This window comes from Salminus brasiliensis, chromosome 9, assembly GCF_030463535.1.
Source record: "Salminus brasiliensis chromosome 9, fSalBra1.hap2, whole genome shotgun sequence".
Taxonomy (NCBI): Eukaryota; Metazoa; Chordata; class Actinopteri; order Characiformes; family Bryconidae; genus Salminus; species Salminus brasiliensis.
The window spans coordinates 37,136,998-37,156,530 of record NC_132886.1 but is presented as its reverse complement, the minus strand read 5'-3'; the positions used below and the strand labels follow the sequence as shown (position 1 = coordinate 37,156,530).

Below are 19,533 nucleotides of genomic sequence, written 5' to 3'. Positions count from 1 at the left end.
TTTACTTTAATTTACCTCAATTCAACTCACTTCACTCCACTTCAATTCAAATCACTTCAACTCACTTTATTCCATCTCAAATTCAACTCATTTTACTTCACTTCAATTCAACTCACCTCACTCCACTTTAATTCAACTCACTCCACTCCACTTCAACTCACTTCAATTCACCTCACTTCATTCCACTTTAATTTAACTCACTCCACTTCAATTGAATTCACTTCAATTCTACTCACTTCACTCCACTTCAATTCAATTCACTCCACTTCAATTCAAATCACTTCAACTCCCTTTATTTCACTTCAATTCACTCCAACTCACGCAATCCCACTTTAATGCTACTCACTTCACTCCACTTCAATTCAAATCACTTCAACTCACTTTATTCCATCTCAAATTCAACTCATTTTACTTCACTTCAATTCAACTCACCTCACTCCACTTCAATTCAACTCACTCCACTCCACTTCAATTCAACTCACTCCACTCCAATTCAACACAACTAACTTCAACTCACTTTATTCCACTTCAATTCATGTCACTCCACTTCAATTCTACTCAATCCAATTCACTCCAATTCAACTCACTTCAATCCAATTCACATCACTTCAGTGTCGGGTAAAAAACCTTGTATATTCAGTTTCAGAAGCTTCAATTCAGAGTCAGAGACACAAAGTTTCTGTCTGACCCTGTCGAGTCCAATCCTGTTACACAGGTAGGAGAATGCAGGATTAGGAGCCTTGCCCAAGGATTCTTACTGCTGTAGAGTGGTGGACTTGGCCAGGTGGAGAATCTACCCCAACCGCAGAGGCCAAACTTGAGTAGCATTTTTAAGTGGGAGGGTAAAATGAGGTAAACCACTACTCTAAAAACATTGGGATCTATTTAGTCCCTAAAAGATAGCAAGCCCAAAAGTCCATGACTCTTCAATACCACCTCTATTATGGTTTCCAGAAATGTGGTGAGGCAGTTCCTCCAAAGTTCCTGCAAACATAATGTGGCCTACATTTACCAGGCTTCAACTCTTGCCTCATTAGTCCACCGAACTGTGTTCCAGTTGTACCATCCTGCAGCATTTCGGTACGCTTGTTTATACTGCCTTTGTTTTAGAGCAGTGGTTTTCTTCCATGATAGCCTCCCAAGAATACCAGTCAAGGCTTTCTGTTCAGCAGGAAACAGGCATTAAGAAATGCAGGAGATCTGTCTTCAGCCAGACCTCATGTTTTTTGCCATGTAGTTTTGAATGTTAAGCTTAAAATGCTAGAAAATAAAGAAACAAAGAAGCTTGCCAGAATTTTTGCCACTATTTTGAGGATCCTACAGCCCCGTTGTGCACTGAATGCACTCCGAATGAAAGCAGCAACCATGCTTTCTTCTTCTATGTGCAAGGAGAAGGTCTTTCAAACTCACTGGAACACTAGAACTGCAATTACCTGAGGTGCTGAACTAGCTTGGACGGCCTGACCTGGCCATGTTGACTCCTCTGCATCTACAGCCTTCTTTCTGAAGGCCTCAGAGAGCTTCCTGGATCTGGCCACGGTGATCTTCACTGCTCACTTCAACGTCTGTTGAACCAGCTCCTCCAGAATCCTCTCCTAACTGTACCTGGAGGTCCATATTCTTGACCTGGTTGACCTGGTCAGTATCATGACTTGGATGAAGGTCGGCTGGACCGACGGATTTCTCAGCAGGTTAATTTTTTTAGCCCACTAACTGCAAGCTCTCGCACTTCACAGGGTCAATCAAGTCCAACCCCCTGAAATCAGCGGTGGGTAGTGCAGGGCTGAAGCATGTCTCTTCAAAGGAAGCTTTGCCTGAGGCGCTTTTTTACTCTGATGGGGAAAAGCAAGCCTAATGGAACCTGTTTAGAGGGCCGTGCAGATTTGTGTACTAGTATAATTGGACTGGATTCCGCATTACTGAGATACAACAGACACGGAAAATAGAGGAGAACATGAGCAAAAAGAGGACGATTTGGGTTTGGGTTAGGCATTAACCGTTTGGGTAATAGTACTGTGTCTAAATGTAATAAGACAAAACCCTCAATAATATTACTAACAATGATAATAACGATGATTTGTTCTAAAGGCAGCACGCTTGCATCCCAATCCTTACGTTCATTCAATGTGCAATCCACGCCCATATCAGTCTAAATACTCTATAAGGCTCAAGTGAGATCAAGTAAGGCCTTCCCTCTCCAAACATGATGATGATGATAATAAATAATTATAATCTATATAAATAAATAAGTAAATCAATTAATATAAGCTTAACAATAATAGGGTAAACATACCTATTAGCCCCAGGTAACCCATTAAGCCCTTAAACCTCCAAGGCTTATTACACACGAAGGTGTTTATTACCAAGGGACTTTTCTCTGGTCCGTTGGACCTGAAGACTTCCATCTTTGAGCTCAAATGACTTAAAGAAAAAATAAGTGTATTATCTCATTTGATATCCTAAACGAATAATGAAAATAGTGCAAATATTTACAACATAATTTTAAGCCAATCAGAGAACTGCATACTAAGATACAGCGATCCATGTGTTCACATATCCCGTAGGCCATTTTTGTCTGGAATAATAATAAAAAAAAAGGGTGTTAACTTTTAGTTTGGAGGTAGTGGGACTACGTTTTGCTAACTTAAGAGAGTAATGTGCAGAGTTACATGCAAAGACATGACAGGTGCTGCAGGACACTAGCTAGCGATTGTGCTCAACACCAGTATGCTACATCACAGCTGTTCCGGGCTTGTACTGTAAAATCCATAAGGCCATAAATGTTCAGTGTATTAATGGTCAATAGCTGCAATTGCTCTCATTTCTAAAGAATTCATATTATTCACTAAAATTCACTCACTTGAATAAAACTCACATCACTTTAGTGTCAGGCAAAAACCTTGAATATTCAGTTTCTGCAGCATTTCAGTACGCTTGTTTATACTGCCTTTGTTTTAGAGCAGTGGTTTTCTTCCATGATAGCCTCCCAAGAATACCGGTCAAGGCTTTCTGTTCAGCGGAAATCAGGCATTAAGAAATGCAGGAGATCTGTCTTCAGCCAGACCTCATGTTTTTTGCCATGTAGTTTTGAATGTTAAGCTTAAAATGCTAGAAAAAAAGAAACTTGCAAGACTCTCTGCCACTATTTTGAGGATTCTACAGCCTTCTATTCTATGGTTTTGCCCACGACTCTAGCTCCTTCTAGGCGACCCTTTTCTATGCTGCATTGTCAGGTATGGTCAGCCTAGCCATTTATGGTTCAGCGGCTGGTTCCCCATCTCACTTCGCCCCTTTTGAGTAGTTTCAGCGCGGTTCTCGCGCGTCCTTAGTCTTCCCAGGCACTGCCTGTCGGTTTTGTTTATATTTCTCCCGTTTCCCTACCCTGCTCACCCAGCTCAGCTCCCAGAGCCACCCCCGGTCTCAGGTGTGCTTTGTGTTGGCCCTCTTGTTTGTCCTAGTTTACTTTGTTTTCCTGTTTAAGCCCATTAGTTGCTGCATTGCTTGCTTTCATTTGCTCTGCATTATTCCCCTTTGTGTTATTAAAGTACTTGCATTGGACTCATCTCTGCGAGTGTTCATGCCTCGGTGTCTGGCCTAACCTGCCATGACACTACGTTTCATTTGACCACCATTTCTGCAGCTGGAATCATCGTCTTGTGCTCCAAAAATGTCTCAACATAGATTTGGGCGAGCCGTACAGGTAGTGCGCTTACTCTAGGAGCCCCGGAGGCCGACTTCATTAAGCTGAACCGCTGATATTTTAACAGAAAGAGATGAAAAGGCTGTAAACACACACTGCCTTAAACTACAGGCCAAACTACAGAACCACGAGCACGAACAACGTTAGCCCACAGGTTCCAGAGTATGAACGTGTTGAACGTCTTTAGTGGAAACAGCTTCTCTGCAGTGTTGCCACATTACCCGCCGTGCCGTGACGGGTATTTGAAAAAGAGCTGCCTCTCAGTCTCAGCCTCTCAGTTCTAAAAGAAGCATCGGAAGGCAGTGAGGCAAAGAGGCTCCCCACCATCGCAACACAGCGCTAGCGCTAAGCGGCAGTACCTTCGAGGCATGCATACGCAAAGGCTAATAACTGCAGGAAAAGTGTTACTGTCAAGCCATAAAAACTACACAAACACTGCATATTGGATTGAATACACACACACCTCAGATTCATACTGGATTAAAATCACTCCACAATTATTAATATTAGACTACAAAAACTACACACACTGCAGATTCATACTCTATTAACCATACACACACACACACACACACACACACACACACTTCAAATTAATACTGGATTAACCACACACATCTCAGACTCATACTGGATTAAAATCACTCCACAATTATTAATAATAGACTTTAAAAACTACACACACACACACACACCTCAGATTCATACTGGATTAAAATCACTCCACAATTATTAATATTAGACTACAAAAACTACACACACTGCAGATTCATACTCTATTAACCATACACACACACACACACACACACACACACTTCAAATTAATACTGGATTAACCACACACATCTCAGACTCATACTGGATTAAAATCGCTCCACAATTATTAATAATAGACTTTAAAAACTACACACACACACACACACCTCAGATTCATACTAGATTAAAATCACTCCACAATTATTAATATTAGACTTTAGAAACCACACACACACACACACACACACACACACACACACATCTCAGACTCATACTAGATTAAAATCACTCCACAATTATTAATATTAGACTTTAGAAACCACACACACACACACACACACACACACACACACACACACACACACACATCTCAGACTCATACTGGATTAAAAATCGCTCCACAATTATTAATAATAGACTTTAAAAACTACACACACACACACACACACACACACACACACCACAGATTCATACTGGATTAAAATCACTCCACAATTATTAATATTAGACTTTAGAAACCACACACACACACACACACACATCTCAGACTCATACTGGATTAAAATCGCTCCACAATTATTAATAATAGACTTTAAAAACTACACACACACACACACACACACACACACACACACACACACACACACACACCACAGATTCATACTGGAATAAAATCACTCCACAATTATTAATATGAGACTTTAAAAACTACACACACACACACCACAGATTCATACTGGATAAAAATCACGCCACAATTATTAATATTAGACTATAAAACAACACACTACAGATTCATACTGAATGCACTTTCAGTAAACCATCTGAATACATCTCTGGTTCCTACCTGTCTGTCCAGTGGTGATATTGACGGTCACTTGTTGTTTCAGGGTTGGACTCAGGTCAGATACCCCGTTGACCGCCTCAATGCTGAAGGTGTAGTTAGTGTTGGACAGCAGGTCCGAGATCAGCACTTTGGCCATTGAGAGTCCAAACTGACGAGGCACAAAGTGGACACTGCTGCCACAGGGGCTGCACTTCCGGCCGTCCCCGGGGCACTTCCTGCAGTGGATGTTGTAGGCGACGTCACCACGTCCGCCACTGTCCCGTGGAGGGCTCCACTCCAGGGTGACGGAGGTGTCATTGAGAGTGGAGATGGGGTTTTCTGGAGCAGAAGGGGGCCCTGAGGCACAGAGAGAGTGTGTTAAGAGTGTGTGTGTGTGTGTACGGTGTGTGGGGTTAAGGTAATTTTGATAGCAGCACAACAAGTTACAGTATAGGACTATTCAGGCTGCAGATTCATACTGGATTAAGATCCAACTTTTTACTGTCAGACTTTAACAAACTGCACAAAATTTAGAATCATACTGGATTAACATCACTCCGGTTATACCAGACCACAAAAAACACACACTCTGCTGACTCAACTAAACACACTGCAGATTCATACTGGACTGACTATACACACACTGCAGATTCATACTGGACTGACTATACACACACTGCAGATTCATACTGGACTGACTATACACACTGCAGATTCATACTGGACTGACTACACACACACTGCAGATTCATACTGAACTGACTATACACACTGCAGATTCATACTGGACTGACTACACACACACTGCAGATTCATACTGGACTGACTATACACACACTGCAGATTCATACTGAACTGACTATACACACTGCAGATTCATACTGGACTGACTACACACACACTGCAGATTCATACTGGACTGACTATACACACTGCAGATTCATACTGAACTGACTATACACACTGCAGATTCATACTGGACTGACTACACACACACACAAACTGCAGATACATACTGGATTAAAGTCACTTCACAATTATTACTGCTACACTGTAAAAACCACACACACACACACACACACACACACACACACACACACACACACACTGCAGATTCATACTGGACAATACACACACTGCAGATTTATACTGGACTGACTATACACACACTGCAGATTTATACTGGACTGACTATACACACACTGCAGATTCATACTGGACTGACTACACACACACACACACACACACACACACACACTGCAGATACATACTGGATTAAAGTCACTTCACAATTATTACTGCTACACTGTAAAAAAAAAAAAACACACACACACACACACACACACACTGCAGATTCATACTGGACTGACTACACACACACACACACACACTGCAGATTCATACTGGATTAAAGTCACTCCATAATCATTACTGCCACATTGTAACGATGAAACACAGCTGTGGTGTTTGGCCTGCTAGCTAACATATCTAGGCTTAGATAGCCGGCCACGAGTCCAATCACAGCAGAACCGAGCTCTCATTTCTCCTTCCTGTTTCGCTCGACTTCCCTCAGACACGTGTTTTTATGGTCACGTTTCGGTGTCCGTGATTCGCTTGGCCTAGTCGAACCAGCTCACTATCGCTGCTCTCCACCGTACGGGTTTAAAGAGAGCAGATGAAGGGAGAGCAAGAAGGAGAGAGCAGATGAAGAAGAGAACAGCGGTCTGGGGGGGAGGGGTGGATGGATTTTAACAGGCTGTGGTGATGACATTTCATCAGACCCACAAACTAGACGAATGGAGAGTGCTCCTCCGAGACCTACCGGTCAGGCAGACTGCCCAACACTACGTATCCCATAACCCTCTTGTGTGTGTAAGCAGGGAGTTCTAGAATAAAATCAAATGTTTGGTATTTATAGTAATTAATAGTTTGTATATATCACCGATAGTTATATACACTATAATGACAAAAGTATTGGGACACCTGCTCATTCACTACTCGTTTCTTCTGAAGTGATTAAAAAGAGTTTGTCCTGCTGTTGTTTGAGTAACTGTCTCTACTGTCCAGGGAAGGCAGCTTTCTACTAGATTTTGCTGTGAGGATTTGATTGCACCTCATAATGTCCAACAAAAGTAGTTGGTAGAGTAGAGTTCTTCCACTGCTCAATGCTGGAGGGGCTTTACACCCCTCTTGCCCATGGTGCCAATAGGCTCATGTTTATCTGCCTCAGAGAGTGCTACTCTATTGGCAGTACTTAATCTATACAGGCACTAGACAAGCTGTGTGGGTGTGCATTAGCACGTGGGTAGCTGAATGCACTCATTAGAAAGGGTGTCCACAAATATATGGACATAGAGTATTTAGGTAAGTTAAAACATGCACTTCCAGCTAAATATGATAGTTAATAATAATTGTTAATGTTTTAGAATTTTGTTGGGTTCTAAAGGGTTAATTACTCCGTCTCAGACCAAACACACATACACACACATACACATATACATAACCTATTCACCCTTCTCATGTCAATAGAATGACCTCACCACCCTTGTAAATGTACAGATGAATGTTCGGCTGGGTCTGACCGACATTATGAGGCAATGATGTAAGTGGAAATACACCAGACTCACTCAGTAATAACCCCCACCATAAATCAGAGCCCCATAGCCCCGTCCATCCATCCTTCAATCAGTCAAAAACCTCCCCTTACGTTTCTACCCACTGTACACAAGTATCCATCTGCCCCCACATTTCTATTCAATGTCCATCCATCAATCCAGCATCTCCGACCCGCTGCATATCTCAGCCTATTAGGCGTATGCTGGACGTTGTTTCTCACTCAACCTCCGCAAACATCACTGACATTACTGTTGGACTCACTTGTGCAGGCCATGGACCGGGGGTCCAGGTCGGCGCGGTAGTAGCCCTTCTCGCAGGAGCACTCTGAGGCCTTCTCTTGGTGAGAGTAGCTGTGTGGAGGACACTTGCTGCAGTAGCCGTCCATGGATGAGGCCTTGTAGGTGCCTGGTCTGCAGGCTGTAACACACAGAGGGGAGAAACATAAGGGTGAGAATTTATCGGTCTGTCTCCATCAGTCACGCATAACAATAATGGCATTAAGGTATGGAATATAAAACATTTTTCACTGTATAAAGTTATTTTAGTTGGAATAGGTGTGTGTATGTGTGTTTATGTATAATATTATAATAAGATAATGATAATAACAGCCTTAAGCTGTGTATTTTTTTTTTTTTTAAGATATTCCATAACTTTCCATGGTACCTATTCCAACCAATAGAATTTTATACAGTGGGGTAAAAGCCTGTCTGTCTGTCTGTCTGTCTGTCTGGATGGATAGATAGATAGACAGCTAGACAGACAGACAGACAGACAGACACAGACATACATACATACACACACACGCGCGCGCTTTTCCCCCCACTGTATAAAATTCTACTGGTGGAAATAGGTACCCTAAAAGGTACATAAGTGTGTTTGTTTATATATAATATATACTATCATGATAAAAAGAGCATAAGGTATGGAATATATATATATATATATATATATATTTTTTTTTTTATAAATTTTATACAGTGGGAAAAAAGGTTTTTCATTTATATGTATATTGATGTGTGCGTGTGTATGTATATTATATTATTTATATAATAATATAAATACCCCCCCTCCGCTGTGTACAATTCTACTGGTTTGAACAGGTACCTTGGAAAGGTACATATGTGTGTTTGTTTATGTATATATATACACACACACATACACACACATTTATTTTATACAGTGGGAAAAAAGGTTTTTGATGAATATGTATATTGGTGTGTGCGTGTGTGATATATATATATATATATATATATACACACATACATACATACACACACACACACACACACACACACACACACACACACACACACACACACAATCATACATAAATACCGCCCCCCCTCCGCTGTATACAATTCTACTGGTTGGAAAAGGTATACAATGTGTGTTTGTTTATATATAACATATACTATCATGATAAAAACAGCATTTCTTTAAGTATGGAATTTTATACAGTGAAAAAAAAATATGTTTTTATATATATATATATATATATATATTACTAGAATTCGTTATTCGATATTATTTGAATTTCCCTTTTTTAGAAGCTGCAATATAACATTTTATAGCAGGTAAAACAATGGGAAAAGTCTGTATCCACCCATGTACATTCTTTGTGCTTAAAAACACATGTTGCACAGCCTGTTTTCACTAATCCTATTAGATATTGCAACATTACTCTTGCGCAAACACTGGAAAAATTCAACAACAAAAAAACCCCCAAAAAAACAGTGTTTGGTTGTGGCCTGCTCTCTCTGCTCTGCCTCTCTTTCTTGTTGAGAGATATTACAACATCCCATCTTCAAGAGAAATATAGGTCAGGCAACATGCACTTAAATAAGCAGAAGCAGAAAAACGACTCGCAGTACAAGAGTTACTAATAGCTTCCCTCATCCAGAGCGTCCCTCAAGGACCAGAGCGTTCCCGGCCCCTCGATCAGCTTTCCGCCGCTTCACCCTGTCGGGATCCACACCCCCAGAATGTTTACGAGGATCGCCTGCCTATCTTTAGTCAACAAGCACTTTTAATGTACAGAACAAAAGAGGAACACATCATATTCAAACCTCTTTTTTGTTTTTTTTACGGTCCTCTTCCTCTCCTCCCACTCCCCCTTCGTTTTCACCCCAAAGCCCCGCTGGATGACCCAATTTCACCAACTCTCAGAGGAGCCTTGTTCAACTACACGAGAGCAAATTCGCTCCCCCACCCCCTCGCTTTGCAAAACGGGAACACGTTGACCGGGCGTAAAAAAGAGGTAGCGGCGAGCATCAGCACTAGCATAGCATAAACTGTTCCACACCTTGCCCATCAAAAGTTCAGGCTTACTTTTGACGTTTCCTTTTAACTTTCTGTGTAAGAAATGAGACCCGTAGGGGGCCCCAGAGTAGACCAGAAGGTCAACAGATCACTAGTTCGACTCCCTGTCCAGCCGGGCCACACCGCATTACTACTAGTTTTATTTATAAGCACGTTAGCATCTGCTCGTGTCTCAATAAATCAATCGTACGCACAGTACTATCCAACGGTAGACGTGTTTCCATGGCGTTTGGTTGCCAGAATACCACATAATGCTAACCTGGGACGATGCGAAGAACACTAACCTGGAACGATGTGAAGAACGCTAACGCTAACCTGGGACGATGTGAAGAATGCCAACCTGGCACGATGCGAAGAACGCCAACCTGGGACGATGCGAAGAACGCCAACCTGGGACGATGTGAAGAACGCTAACCTGGGACGATGCGAAGAACGCTAACCTGGGACGATGTGAAGAACGCTAACCTGGGGCATAAGTGTTTTTTTCGGAAGTGACAACTAGCAGTCAGCTCAATGCTAAATGAATTAGGAGGGCAAATGCATTTGCTCGCCGGCGCCGCCCGGCACGTGGAGAGGGATGAGGCTCGGCGTGGTGTTTGGGGGAGGCGTCTCAGGGGTAGGGCCGTAAATTCACAGGGCCGTTGAGAAACGAGCGAGCGAGCGCGGCGGGCAATCTGCACGGCGAGCAAATTGGACGATCCCGGTCGGCCGGCGAGGTCAAGCCGTCGGTGGTGTCGGAAACGCAATTCAATTGATGGATCAATGCCGTGATGAATTTACCCTCGCCTTGATTGTGCGTGCGAAGCGGTGAAGGTCACGGATTTAATCAAGGCCCTGCGCTCGTAAATCCACACACGCACACACACATACGTCCACGTACACACACACACACACACACATACGCCAGGCTTGTGGCCAGAAGCTAACACCATGATCTCGGCACCTCCTTCCTTTATTTCTCACGCCTCACACTCGACGGTTGCGCAGCGAAAACAATTATTACAGTATAATGCTGGAAGAAAATGTCATCTTCAAATTCAATTACACGCTGACTGCAGGGGCTTGCTTGAGTAGAAATTTATTAACTAATAAGGTCTGGGATGGGGGGGGTCGTCACTGACACACACACACACACACACACACACACAAAAAGTTAATTAAATGGAGACAGACTTCTAAAGTTTCACAGGAACGGAAAATGCTAATGTGAAAATGCTAATACTGAAAGCCCACGCTCACACTGCCCCCGTCTTCACTGCCAGGCTAATTATTAGCACTTAATGTTCCTTCGGTCCAGATCAGTAAACAATGCTGGACTGGACAAGACAAGACAACCCTATTCACCATTACTGCTGGACATTTGGTCTTCACCTTCGACCCATCTATGAAGTGAACACACACACACACACACACATCCATACTAGCTACCAAACGCACACAGTGACCGTGAGCACACATGCCCGGAGCGGTGGGCAGCCATTGCTGAGTGGTGTTGAACCCACAACCCTCTCATCAGTAGGCCAGTGCTCTAACCGCTGAGCCACCGCTGCCCGGAGAGGGACGGACGCATGAATCCGATCCAATCAAGCCTGAAACAGCGACATGCTAGCAGTTCGTCCGCTAGCACCTGCTAGTAGCAGGTCGCACCACTGCACAGTGCAATAAAGCTAGGTAGGTTAAACTGAGCTTAGCTTAGTGTAGTTAGCAGGCCACACCACAGCACACTGCAGCTACAAGATAATAATGCTAGCTAGGCTAAATTTAGCTTAGCCTATCTTAGCTTAGTTAGCAGGCCACACCACAACACACTGCAGCTACAAGATAATAATACTAGCTAGGCTAAATTTAGCTTAGCTTATCTTCGCTTAGTTAGCAGGCCACACCATGGCACAGTATAACTGCTGCAAGAACTAACTAACTAACTAACTAACTGCTACAAGATAATAATGCTAGCTAGGCTTAATTGAGTTTAGCTTAGCTTAATTAGCAGGCCACACCACAACACAGTACAGTTGCTGTTCTAACAAACTGCTACAAGAAAATAAAGCTAGCTGGGCTTAACTGAGTTTAGCTTAGCTTAATTAGCAGGCCACACCACAACACACTGCAGCTGCAAGATAATAAAGCTAGCTAGGCTAAATTTAGCTTAGCCTATCTTAGCTTAGTTAGCAGGCCACACCATGGCACAGAACAACTGCCATTTTAACTAGCTAAATGCTACAAGAAAATAAAGCTAGCTAGGCTTAACTGAGTTTAGCTTAATTAGCAGGCCACACCATGGCACAGTACAACCGCTGCAAGAACTAACTAACTAACTAACTGCTACAAGATAATAAAGCTAGCTAGGCTTGACTTAGCTTAGCTTATCTTCACTTAGTTAGCAGGCCACACCACACCACAGTGCAGCTGCAAGATAATAATGCTAGCTAGGCTTAATTTAGCTTAGCCTATCTTAGCTTAGTTAGCAGGCCACACCACGCCGCAGAACAGCTGCTGTTCTAACTAACTGCTACAAGAAAATAAAGCTAGCTAGGCTTAACTGAGTTTAGCTTAGCTTAGTTAGCAGACCATACCACACCACAGTGCAGCTGCAAGATAATAAAGCTAGCTAGGCTAAATTTAGCTTAGCCTATCTTAGCTTAGTTAGCAGGCCACACCACGCTGCAGAACAGCTGCTGTTCTAACTAACTGCTACAAGATAATAATGCTAGCTAGGCTTAATTTAGCTTAGCCTATCTTAGCTTAGCAATTAGGCCACACTATAACACAGTAGAGCTGCCGGAGTCACTGAAGGCTAAAACGCAAGCAGTTCTGTGGTGTTTGGAATAATAGCCAGCTAGCTAAGCCTCATTTAGCTTAGCTTAGCTTAGCTAGCAACCAAAAGGACCACAGCACAGACTACGTTCTAGATAATTACGACTACAATTGCTCAGATTTAGAGAGGAAACAGCTGGAGTAAGTCGAGTGGCTAGTCTTTCAGTAGCTCGAGTAGTACATCGTGGCCTTCTGCAATATGATAAAGGACTATACTCAGATATGTGTTCATTTATTGATGGTTATGCTTTATGGCTCCAGCGAACATCCTCGACAGGCAATACAGCTAACAGACGAGTCCGTCTGATCACGCGGACGAAACACAGACCCTGTGTTTAAAAGTGTCCCTGTAAATGTTTTCGCTCGGGACGTCCTTCAGCGGCCCGCAGTTAGCAACACTGAAACACTGGAACGAAGCGGAGAAAATCATGAAGGTTACAGTGCGGTACCGTCGTCATGCTGACGGTGAGAGAGAGAGAAAGAGCGAGAGAGGGAGAGAATGAGTGAATGAAAGTCTAATCATTGGTTAAGTGTCTGGGCACTGTGCCCCTGTTGGACTCCTGCTGGGGGTTGCCTGGCTGCTCCTCCCTGGCGCTACTCCATGGCCTGACCACACACACACACACACACACACACACACACACACACACACACACACACACACACACAGAGAGAGAGAGAGAGAGAAAGAAAAAAAAACAAACAGGGCCTCTCTGCTGGATAGAAAATCCCCTTCTGTGCAGCTAACGCTCTTTGAGAGTCTTTCAGAGCACCATTGTCCGAGGCAATGACCTCCAGTGCAAAGCCGTGACCTCAAGCCCAAAACCGAGAAACCCTTCAGCTGTGGTCGGTCCACTCCAGAGCTACACACAGAGCTGAACACAGCAAATCCTTCATTAGATCAACAGATAAACACCATAAACACCCCTAAACAAACGATTCTCTCTGAGATCTTAAAGGAACAGCGCCCCCTGCCTAACGGCTTCCACTGTAATCGTGCTTCTAGTCGACGTGTTTTCAGTCTGAAGTGCGGGGCGGCTGCTTAGAGGAGCCCATGGCTTGTTCCTTTCCTAATGAAAAGTCTTAGGCTGCGTCCCAATCGCATACTGCACACTAACACTAAGGTACAGACTAATCTACTAATCTTAATAGTGCGGGATGATTGGCAGGTTAGCACGTAAAACATGAACGTGCTAGACGTGATGAAGCGTTGCCATGCCAACATGCCTCACTGCAAGTTGACTCGCATCGTTAGCAGTCATTCCTTTCAAACTACTGGTCCTGACGTGATTAGCTCCTCCCTTTCCGTTTCTCAATGCATTGTGGGATAACCGGTCTATGGTAATCCACACTCGGAAAACGACGTTAATATTAGTAATTAGTGCACAATTGGGATGCGCCCATATAGCCTTAACATGCTCATCAAGGTCTGAGACCTATGGCAGGTTCACCCTACATAACAACATTGGAGGCAAACTGACTCGGCCGCTATGAGCGAACTGCTGAAAGACGGGATCCGAGATTTTGGCAAGCGAGAGCTGATGCCTCGCAAGCCACCAACAGTTATCTAGCAGCCTTAATGTCTGGACCTGTGAGATCTTGTAATTCATGGCCCTGTATCGCTATCGTTTATCCCTCAACCGGCCACAAGGACGTCCTGCGGATGAGATGTTCACTCAGGCCCTTGAGAATACATCTCATTTGGCAGAACACCCTGTGAAAGTTAGTTTCTAGGGTATACGAGGGTGTGTGTGTATGTGCGTTGTACTGGCTGTAAGCCTCAGGGACTGCGAGGATCCCAAAAGGGAACAAGCTCGTCTCGGTACAGCCGCAGCAGACGCACTGCAGAGAGCTGCTACATTGAAGCCTGGTTTGAAAAATTGTCCTCCAAGTCCTGGAACAAAGTGACGACCTGAACTGGAAACCGGAGGCAACTTTTCAGCCAGAGGGGCCCGAGAATCCTGTTAGTCCCCTGCACAGCGTTAGCCACCTGAGGACATCTACACCGATCAGCCATTAGCACATTAGCACCACCCACCAGGCCTAATATTGAGTAGGTCCCCCTTGTGTCGCCACAAAAGATCTGACATGCTCCACAAGACCTCTCTGGCAGCAAGACGAGTCCTGTGAGGTGGGGCCTGGTTGTCAGGTTGTTCTTTCTCAGAGCACTTTTGGTAGGTACTGACCACTGCGTACCGGGAACGCCCCACAAGACCTGTCTGAGGTTTTGGAGATGTGCAAATGCACACACACAGAATAGGACCCTCTAGAGCAGCTGAACAGGAACCTATTATTAGCACCATCCTGCCTAATGCCAGGCCTTGGCTAGAGGGGAATAAAGCCCCCCAGCATTGAGCTGTGGAGCAGTGGAACTATAACCATGTTGCCTGGAATGATGGTGGTGCTCCACCCAGTACTTTTGGCCTGAGTTGAGGAACAGGTGGGGCGCTCTTGTGTGTCTGATTCTCTCCGAAGGAGCCAGCGCTAGAGAAGACCACCATATGCTCTGGACTGACTGAAGAAGCACTTACTCAGGTAGCAAATCACGAGCGAGAGGGGAAGCAAGCTCCTACAGAAAGCTCCATCTCCGATGTCTTCAGCGGGCCTGAGCGATTAAAAATTCATACCGCTCTCAGACTCCGCTGCTTTTGTTTATGGCAATCGATAGCTTTTAGATATGATGTCTGTAGAGGGAAGCACAGCGAAGACTCGCTCGCAGAGACCGATCCAGCTGACAACATGGCACTGTTGACAAAGTCGATCCCCGTTTGAATTCACTCGGGTGCTGCTGGAGAGCGCAGCCTGACGGCACAATTGGCAGGGGGCTTGAAAAGAAGTTCATAAAAGCCTTTTTTCATTGTTTCCGTGTGGTAATGCTAGATTACGGAGAAGTGAGAGAGAGGGAGAGAGAGAGAGAGAGAGATACACACAAGTAGCAACTGACCACTTTAAATACCCAGACCAGCGTCCCTAATTAATAGGGACGCACAGATATATCCACCCTCCGCACACCCCCTTCCAATACCGATATCTAGTACTCAAGAACCTGCCAATACTGAGTACTGATACCAATAATAGCTCTGTCTAGCGTAGTTACTGCCTGACACTTATAAACCCTGACAATTTTATCACTTTATAGAGCAGGGCTGGGCAACAGTTCACTTCATCATTTACTCTTTAAACGAAGAAACTGCTCTCATTTTTGCAAGAGCGACTGTAATCTTGATATCATGGTCACTCTTGAGATGTCAATTGCTAAAAGAAATCATCACCTAAACACCTAAAAAAGCCCACTGGGCCTTGCAATTCATCAGTGTTACCAAAGCAAAACACAAAGTTATCCTATGGGCATGTCTATCACTATTTCCCGGTGTTATTATATTTTTGTTCAAATGCACTGTGATACTATGATACTACTTTGCATACATTCACAGTGCTTACTAGGCAAAACCGCCATATTTTAGCCTTCTAAAATGCATATTTCCTTAGTTTTTTTATTATTATTATTGCAAAATCTCATTCCATCACATGTTATCTACAATTTCAAACAACTACCATACAATCAAAACTACCCTGAATTATCTGGTAAACAGTTTCGGACTTACAATCACTTACATCAAGTGCGCTTCTTTTTTTTTTTTTTTGCTTTCCCCTAAAAACCCCTCTATACTTCCTACATACTTCCCCCTCTATATTTCCTAATATTTAAAGGGTTAAACCAGTCAATGACAAGCACTGACCTCTTACCAATGTCAACTGTGTTTTGAACGAGCCTATAAAAAACAAATGAATAAAAATACAGCGCATCCAACAAGAAAGGCATCAATTGTGTGCGCTGACGCATTTGGCAAGACCAACGTGGAACGTGGACCAACGTGAGTTAAAGCAGCCATCGTCCAAATTACTGTCGGATTATGAACGGACTGTTTATGAGATGTGATGTAATTAAGGTGTTAATGAAGGACATGAATCATAGCACAGAATATCCAAGTTCCAGTCCTGCTATGTGATGCAGGAAGCCCAATGGGGCGTGGCCTAAACATGTACAGTCCAACTGAAACCATCCTTGCGTCATCCCCAGCTGTGTTAATCGTCTGTTGTGGGACGAATACATTAGCGTCGCCGTGACTCGGTATCCAATCAGTGGTGCAAAGGCGAGCGGTTTTCAATTAGTGCCCTTTTGTTTGCACTGATAAACAATTTAAGAAGATAAACGCTGCAGCCAGCGTTTAAGGCAGCGCCGCTAAGTAAAGATAAATAACGGCAATCACAAAGCCAGCATAGCCCCGACATCAATAAACAGCGGACGACATCTGTAAAGAGAACACGTCCGTGTTCGGCTCAGTTTTGCAGTCCAACTCTATAAAAGCTCATTTCCTAAATGGTCTAGGGTAGATGTTTCAGACTTCGGTGAGTATTCCAGTATACAGGCCTATGCCAGTGCTTTCCAACCCTGCTTCTGGAGAGCTGCTTTCCAGCAGAGCCTTTGAAGGTCCTTCAGTCTTAAAAATGTTCTTTGAGTGATGCCCTGACTTTACACTCACATCTCTATTACCAACATGGTTCTCCATGGACCCAAAAGTGGTTGTTCTATGGCACTGCTCAAAGAACTTTGGGGATCACCTTCTCTTCTTATGGTTCTTGGGAAAAGGACCATGCCCAAACTCCTCCTCTCCATTAATACACCCACTATAATAATGCTCCTCAACCCCCACCACCACCCTAGCTCCTCCTCCTCCTCTTCCAACTCATGCTCAGTCTTTGCTTATTACATCACTTTGTCTTGAGATCCGTCTCGAACCACGAATCTGATATTGTACACATGCTAATTTGTCAATGTTAAAGCTGTAAAAGTTAGCATCATTGTGGCTGCATCCCAACTGTCCCAAAACCCAAACTGGGCATGGATGCAGTTCTAAAGGTTACTAGAACTCCGAAGCACTGTGTAGTAGTGTGGTAGTGTGTGGTTTGGGACACAGCCCCCGCTGTTGCCACTAGCTTGCTCAAAAGAGGCTTGGACCCAGATCTCTGTAATCACTGGATGGTAGATGCGAATGGCACGGCCTTGGTGGCGCGAGTGAGCAGGGTTGATACTGGATTTCGCGGGAAGGAGTGACCCCGGGTCTGCCCACAACTCTGCGTTAGGTTCGCTTAGTTAGGATGCCTTTGTTTCACCCGCTCAGGCAGTCCTGGTGTGCTTGTCCGGTGCACACCATCGATCGAAAGGCAGCATTCGATATTCACACGCACTCTAATGAACCGCCCTAATACAGCAATCTCACCAGGGTTCCTTATAATCGAACCACAGCTAACCAAAGTATAAACACACACCCTAAAAGTGATGTTCCTCGACTCATAAGGACTATATCTGGGCCAGATACGGAGTGTGAGTGTGTGTGTTTCCTTAGTGCTACATGTTTTATTTTCCTGGCAGTGGAGCTCAGTAAGAGTATCAGTATTCAGCTTCAGTAATATTTCCAGTACACAGTATTTTAGGTACAGTAACAAACTACAATTACTGAAGAGTGAATTTTCCATCCCATAGTGATAATTTGAACATATTGCCATACTGCCCACCCCTACCCCAGCAGTATCTCAGACTGCACACCCCGCCGACGTATGTATCCGAGCCCATGGAGAGAGGCTTCCACTAACAAGTGTGAAATCTGTAAGAAATGTAATCACGGCCAAAGAGTGTAATACCTAATCCTGAGGCTGAAAAACAGGGGGGTGAGAAAAGGAGGACATGGGGGATGGAGAGAGAGAGAGGGAGAGAGCTTCCTCAGGCAGGGGAAATAGGAATCACACACTAGGTAACTGTGAATTACATCCTGGAGGATGACATCATTACCAGGGCATCACACACACACACACACACACACACACACTAACATGGAGGTAGCTAATCGCCAAGGGCATGTTGCTTTCTGTATTGTGTGATAAGACCCTGAGTCCCTGCTAACACACACACACACAGCTGAGAGGTTCTGTTTCTGCACTGTGTGATTTTAGGATAGGCTGTGTGGCTCACCATCATGTTAACGTTCCACCTGTTTCCGTCTCCTGCTGCTCCCATTTCAGACATCAAAAGCAAGGCCTCAGGTCTTTGGTTTGCCACTAATTGGGTAATTGGTCATTGTAACCTACCGTCTCAAACAGTGCATCCTCTCAAGCCCCTTTTTGGGGCAGTGGTGGCTTGGTGGTTAAAGCACTGGGTTACTGTTCACAAGGTTGTGGGTTCAATACCCAGGTCGGCTAAACTGCCAGTGCTGGGCACTTGAGCCGGGCACTCCCTTGACCTTGCACTCTGATATTCATCTTGAAACCTGGGATATGTGGAGAAACTGGCAACTGTAGGGGTAGGGAGCCTTGCTCATGGGGAAGAGGAGGGAGAGGAAAGCAGCTAACAAGTTTCTTCACTTACCCCGCCCCCCCCACAGCCTATCCATTCAGGGCATCAAACCAGCAACCTTCGAGTCCCATGCCCACTTCTCTCCCCTGG

At 44.2% G+C, this 19,533-nt stretch overlaps 1 protein-coding gene across 1 annotated transcript in view; it reads right to left on the bottom strand.

The window, feature by feature from the left end:
* Positions 1-19,533, bottom strand: part of epha4b (eph receptor A4b) — a 153,800-nt gene that overhangs the window by 63,650 nt on the left and 70,617 nt on the right. The window contains exons 4-5 of the mRNA XM_072688302.1: positions 8,160-8,315; positions 5,304-5,639 (exon numbers count right to left, since the gene is read on the bottom strand). Of these exons, the coding sequence (XP_072544403.1) occupies positions 5,304-5,639; positions 8,160-8,315 (492 nt within the window). The remainder of the gene's footprint in view (positions 1-5,303; positions 5,640-8,159; positions 8,316-19,533) is intronic.